General features: G+C 31.9%; 1 protein-coding gene across 1 annotated transcript; it reads left to right on the forward strand.

Annotated features, from left to right (window-relative positions):
- Nucleotides 1-3,260: 3,260 nt before the first annotated feature.
- On the forward strand, nt 3,261-6,421 carry LOC108983184 (thioredoxin F-type, chloroplastic-like). The gene is made up of 3 exons (XM_018954771.2): nt 3,261-3,719; nt 5,948-6,047; nt 6,151-6,421. Exons 1-3 carry the CDS (start codon nt 3,424-3,426, stop codon nt 6,283-6,285), a joined length of 531 nt encoding a protein of 176 aa, XP_018810316.1. The 5' UTR covers nt 3,261-3,423; the 3' UTR covers nt 6,286-6,421.
- The last annotated feature ends 345 nt before the right edge of the window (nt 6,422-6,766 follow it).

Consider the following 6,766-nt stretch of genomic DNA (forward strand, 5'->3'; position numbering starts at 1 on the left):
TTTTATGATTTTCTTTTTATTTGTTTGTTTGAAGTGTAAGCAAAAGAAGGGGAGGGACTGAAATAAAATAGGAAAACTCTAATGCGGCAGATTGGTAGGTCTGACAACGTGTAGTTGAGAGAAAGAATAGTTCTTTAACTTCATTCTTGAAAGAAGAAAAGAAGAAAGGAAAATGAAGTGTACGTACGTGTATCTTTGGAGCTTGTTTCAGTATTCACGAAAGTGGCATGCTTTCAATTTGCATGGCTGGTGATTGAGTGTTCAAAGGCATTGGGAAGAAAAGCATTGGGATGAAAACAAATATCCAAACTAAGGGCCATGAAGTTTTATTGATGGGTGGGGTAAGTGTTACAAAGGAAAATTGGATCAAAGCGTAATGCTATATATCATCTCTTTTATCATCATCTTCTCATTATTTCATGATGTGATATTAAATAATTGTAAATTATTTATTATATTTTACTTGTGAGTTTATAATTTAATATTATATTAAGAGATGTTGAGAGAATGATAATAAAAAAAATGATAAATAGATTTTTTTTTGAATGAAAAATGAAATGAAAGGTAGATAAATAATAGAAGAACTCAACATTTTCTTGAGTAATTAAGGCCCGGTTTGGATATCCAGATGATATACAAACTATTTCATTTGGGCTGTATGGCAAGTCTCCTCTGGGTATCCAAATGGCAGTGGGATGTTTTTATTTCATCTCTGCATTTTCAACCTTCATTTACATTTTGAATTAATAACTGATTTAAATAGTAAAAAATTAAGTGAACAATACAAAAACTGACATAAACAATAAAAAGTTATGTAAACAGTGTACTTTTTTTTTTCCATCCCATTTCAAGATCATTCTTCCTGCCTGTCCACGCCTCTTCCCATCTGCCGAAACCGATCATTTTAATTTTTGTGGGAATATAGAGTAATTTCGATTAAAAAAAATATATTTTGGAGATATAAATTTATTTATGGCATGTTTTTTGATTAATTATAAATATTAAGTTTTACTAATATATTCATAACTATTATTCAATAATTATAAAGTGATTTTCAATTATTGTTGGAACCCACACTTTTATTAAATTCCAAAAAATAAAAATTATCTCATCTCATCTCATCATACAAAAACACACTTTTATATAAATTATCTCATCTTATCTTAACTCAAAAACTTCACTACTATTTAAAATATCTCTTCTCATTTCATTTGAACTGCGTAACCAAACGAGGCCTAAGCCTCGTTGATTTTAAGGTCTCGTTTATTTTTGCATATGAGACGAGATGAGTTGAGATAAAAAAAATTGAAAAGTTGAATAAAATATTGTTAAAATATATTTTTTTAATGTTATTATTATTTTGAGATTTAAAAAAATTGAATTATTTATTTTATTTTATGAGAAAATTTAAAAAAATTGTAATAATGAGATAAGATAAATGTTGAGTAATTTTTCCTGTTCTTGACACTTGAGCGCGAGCTCTAATTGCAAACTCGATGCATGTAAAGATAAATTATATGTTTGCTATGTCTTAAAATGATGGTTATATTGCCTTGAGAATTTCTTTAAAAATTTCATGAATGGTGATCAACGCACAATTCAAAGGATAGCACAATTCATGGGCCGAACTCGGCCTTTTACCGACATGAATTTGAGTAATACTAAATATATTTTTAGTACTTACAAGTTCCATACAGTCATTAAAATCATCATTTTTTTTTTATAATTTTTACATCATCTCATTATATAATATTAAATAATTATAAATTATTTATTATATTTTATTTATAAACTTATCATCTAATATCACATCATAAAATGATGAAAAGATGATAATAAATAAATAATAAATAGATTTTTTCTTAAAGAAATATGACACATTTCGTGTGGATTGAAATTATGTCTCTTTTTTTTTTTTTAAATATATAAAAAAAAATTTCTTTTATTTTTTTTGCACACATATTTATGGTCAAAGACAGACAACACAAATTTAATTTCATTTTGATAATAATTATAGGAAAGGAAAAACAAAGAGTCCTGCAAACAATTATCATATGACTTGTTTTAGATTTTTTTTTTCGCAGGAGACCGTTCCGCCTCCCATATTTATGTGGTCACAAAGCTCCAACACTTAAAAAAAACAACAAATACATCATTTAAGATACTAAAAAAGATTAAAAACATCCAGGATTTTTGTAATCTTTCCTAGGGCAATTTTGTCTTTTCACAATCAGAGCACCAAACAATCCCATTATTTGCCCCATCGCTTTCGCCTCTCCCCTCACCTCTCTCAATATCTCGGAAAATGCCACAGTCGTTTTCTCATATCAATGAAAAGAGAGTTTTCACCATGAAACCTTCCATTGGGAATAAGTCTCCTTTTTAGCAAAGACATGAAATTATATTTTTTAAAATAATTAAACCATCCTATAATTTTAGATAAATAGATATAATATTAAAAAATAATAATATTTATAATTTTAAAATATACAAATCTCGTACACTCATTTTTAAAATAAATGATGATTTGTATAATTTTTAAAAATATAAATCTTAAATAGACAAGTTCTGTACAATCATTCTATAAAATAGTGAACTTAATCATAAAAAAGTGTAAAAGAATCAATTATTTTTTAGTGAGACTCATTTTTTTTTTTATAAGAGGCCTACGTTAAACCTGTCTATTTAAAACTTCTACTTAACATTATTGATTTGAAAAAAATAAATAAATCTAAAATTTATATGAAAAAATTATTTTTTAATAACAAATCTTATTTTTTAAATACAGCACGTAAGATTTATATATTTTAAAATTATATGTAACATTACTCATCCAACAAGTTTTAGAACTTTAATCTTGTGCCCAAATGTAAAGGACATTTTAATCCTTCATGAATCCAAAACTTTTCGTTTAAACAAGAATAATATCCAATGACCACGGATATTCCCTCTCAACATCCTAAACACCTTTTTTATTCCATACCGACTAAATAAGATATCCCTTTATTTATTTTTTTCAGAAGCAAAACTCTATTAATTTTCTAAAATCAAACTTCTATAGTTCTATATGGCTGCTTTTGCGAAAACAGAATTAAATTAATTATTTAAAACTAATCAGCAGGAGCTTTTTTTTTTTTTTTTTTTGCAAAATATAATTTTATTATAAATTTTTTAACTCTTAAAAAAATCCAAGGAAATTTCCGTCATTTGGATTTTAGCAACCATATACATGGATAGTGACGAAAACAACCCCCCATGTATTCTAAGCCACCAGAAACACGAGGTCCATCGCGTCTTTTCACTCATCTCCTTCTTCCTCTCTCAATATTCTCGGGAAACAAACACTCACCACAAAGTACATACCTCCGCATCCATCGTAAACCTCTACAGACTACGGCTCTACCTCTCACTCTCTCTCGCGTAATGGCTCTCAACCTTTCTCTATCCAGTCCTCCCATTCGCTCCCATCAACCTCTCACATACTCCGCGAAGCACCCGATCGCGCTTCTCTGCTCCTCATCCACCTCCTTCTCCACTTGCTCGAAGAGCAGCTTGAAGAAGAGCAGGAGTTACCTTGGTACAGTGGTAAGATCCAGTCTAGAAACGGTTGGACCCACGGTTAAAGTGGGCCAGGTGACTGAAGTCGACAAGGACACCTTCTGGCCCCTCGTCAAGGCCGCCGGCGACAAGACCGTCGTCCTCGACATGTACACTCAATGGTGTGTATTTCTTTAGTTTATTTGTTTGGTTGTGTGGTTACAGAGAAAGCCCAAGAAAATGGGAAATGAAATTTAGAAGAGACAAGAAAGAAATTAGAGTTTTTGGAGTATTTGGTTGTTTACTTATAATGTAAATATGTTTTACGTGAGTTTCTGTTCATCCAAGGAAGATCTTCTTCTTTTATTTTTCATTTACGGTTTTTATAGTTTTTGTTTTATGCTTGGTTGCTGAAAAAGTAGGGAAGATAGAGGAAACATGAAAGAATATGAACACAACAATGGAAAAAAAAAAACAAATTCTTGGATTTGTTTCGTTGGTTTTTGTTAGAAGGCATTTTCCTTCTACGATTTGGACGATGAATTAGGAGCGTTGAAATTTTAAATTCGTTTATGTGGGTTGGAATTTAATTCTTAGTGTATGAATTCTTAATTTTCGGAATCCGTTCCTTTGGTTTCTAATAGAAATGCGTTTGAGATTTAGTGGCTGTTCAGGTTTAGAAAGTTCAATTTTTCAGATATTTGGTCTAGATGGAGAAAAAAAATTCTCGCGTGCCAACTGCGAGTAGATTCGTTTGTTTTTTCAGAGAAATCAAAATTGTTAGTCTGCAGCGTTACAAAGCTTGAAAAGGATCCATCAATCAATCGGAACATGCCAGCCGTTTCCCTCCCAAACTTATTTCACGATTAATTTTGATGTAGCAGATACGTAATCTTGCTCCTTCAATGCTGCCATTGGTGGGGATGTACAAGCTTGGGTCAAGAGAAACGCGCCACCAGGGCATCTCTCTTTTTAAGTTGACATCTGTTCTTTTGTGGTCATTAGTAATTACCTTGCTCTTGGTATTTTGAATTTACTTCATGCCTCCCCATGGCATTGTCATCTTCAAAGGCTTGAACATACTTTGGTATTGATATTCCTCCAAAGTTAATTGGACAAATAGATTGGGTTTCTTTGGGATGTGAACTGAGTGCTTGTCATGCACCCTCAGCTGAGGGACCAAGCTAATGAATCCAATTTAGTGTACAAACAGGGACTACGAGTCTAGGATCATTAAAAGATAGAAGCGATGGAACCGGGCCTTTATAGGTTCAGATTTGTACTCAATCGAGGCTGATCTGAATTTCTACTCATGTGGTAATTCTTAACTTGTATATATTATTAGGATCCAAGTTACAGTGGTTTCAATGACTTATTATAAATATGAGTCAGCAGTCCAAGTCTGTAAGCTCACAACTTTTCCAAAATCATCTTCATTTTTTTCTGAACTCTAGGATTCTCGAATATGAGCTGAAATTTTAGTGTGTTTTCTTTTATTTTGATTTTGTTATGTCATTCTGTTTTATTTGTGGATTGTGTGATGCAACCATACTTTCAGGTGTAGTGCCAAGGAAATCCTAAGTGTGATGCTTAGGAAGTACTGATGCTTTGGCTTTTTTCCTCTTTCTTCTCTATGTTGTTCTAAATTTTATAAAATTTCTACTCCAAATTCCAACCAGTAGTGGATCTTTACATCTATTATATCCCAAATTATAATGCTAAAAAGATATAATGCCAAAAATACCCTCAAAACCACTCATCTACCAAATCAAATAGCTTCCAAACAACCCAAATTACCAAAATATTGTTCTTGATTTACTGCTCATAGCCAGGAACAGCCATCCTGAACCTACGTCCTCTTTTGTCTCATCTTCACATGCACCATTAGAAACCCTCTATTCTCTAATTTTTCCTGTCCTTTTGTCATCAAAATACTACCCCTAACTTTTCCTAGACCTGAAATATGCTACTGTTCAGAACCTTCTTCATTATATTTGACATCAGACTTCGTCAAGCATCACTTCCAGCTTAGACCATCTCTGTTTGATATCAGTACTAATATATATGACACAGTAGTTTGTTGGATAGAGAATTGAAAATATACTTCTATATTGGGTTTTATGTGCATAAATAAAAATCGCCATAGTTGAGATTATTTTTGAATTGTGTTTATTATTTTTGGAATCATTCTCAGGTTGGTACGACTTTTTGTTGTTGGTGCTGTACAATGGGATTGTATATGGAATGTGATGTGATCCATTGACAGACCTAGATTTTTATTTACACTACTGCTAGAGTGATATTATAGAGTGGTTATTTTTTTTTCATTGATTATCGAGTTTTTATGCCCACGCCGTCCACTTCTCAAACTTCAATAACTTTATTTCTATTTGTTTCATTAATTCTGCAGGTGTGGTCCATGCAAGGTGATGGCTCCAAAGTTCCAAGAACTGTCTGAGAAGTATCTTGATGTTGTCTTTCTAAAGCTTGACTGCAACCCGGACAATAAGGTCTGTAGTCATCATGCGTTTTGCGATACCTTGGCTTAAGCTTGAGCATACACTTCATATCCACACAACTCCACTATTTCTTATTCTTTATAATTGCTGGCAGCCATTGGCAAAGGAGCTTGGGATAAGAGTTGTTCCGACTTTCAAGATTCTGAAGGAGAGCAAGGTTGTAAAAGAAGTCACAGGGGCCAAATTTGATGATCTAGTTCTTGCAATTGATACTATTAGATCCAGCTAGAAACTCTGTTCTCTTGTTTTCCCTGTGAAATGTTCATAATATATTGGACAGATTCTGCGTCAAACTAATTAATGGACTTGTATGTATCGATCATTTGTTTTTTGTTATGAAATTATACTGAAAGGAGTCTCTGTCTCGTCTTTGTTATGCAATTAGTAGAGAGAAGAAATGCAATCACATTTCCGCTAACAGAAAAGAGAATCGAACAATTAATTTACTATCGAATAATGTAAATAATAAAAAAGAAGTAATGGAAATAACAGATAAATTGGAATTGAAGAACCCATCCTGGCTATTATTTTCTGATAAAGGGAATTATTGGAGTGAGATAGCTCTGGAATGGTTATATTTTGAAGATATACAGAGAAGGAAAAAAAGTTAAGATGTCTAGTATTGATACTGAAAATCAATGAATGCTCTCTTTTATAGTACATATAAGAACTGTAAACAACGAAGTGTAATTGTACAATCTTGCCTCCCG

This window comes from Juglans regia, chromosome 11 (assembly GCF_001411555.2).
Source record: "Juglans regia cultivar Chandler chromosome 11, Walnut 2.0, whole genome shotgun sequence".
NCBI lineage: Eukaryota > Viridiplantae > Streptophyta > Magnoliopsida > Fagales > Juglandaceae > Juglans > Juglans regia.

Bases quoted from the DNA above. Each gene is read 5' to 3' on its own strand.
- LOC108983184 (XM_018954771.2), top strand. From the start codon at position 3,424: ATGGCTCTCAACCTTTCTCTATCCAGTCCTCCCATTCGCTCCCATCAA. The intron at 3,720-5,947 runs GTGTGTATTTCT...TTAATTCTGCAG, and splicing joins CTCGACATGTACACTCAATG to GTGTGGTCCATGCAAGGTGA. The intron at 6,048-6,150 runs GTCTGTAGTCAT...AATTGCTGGCAG, and splicing joins ACTGCAACCCGGACAATAAG to CCATTGGCAAAGGAGCTTGG.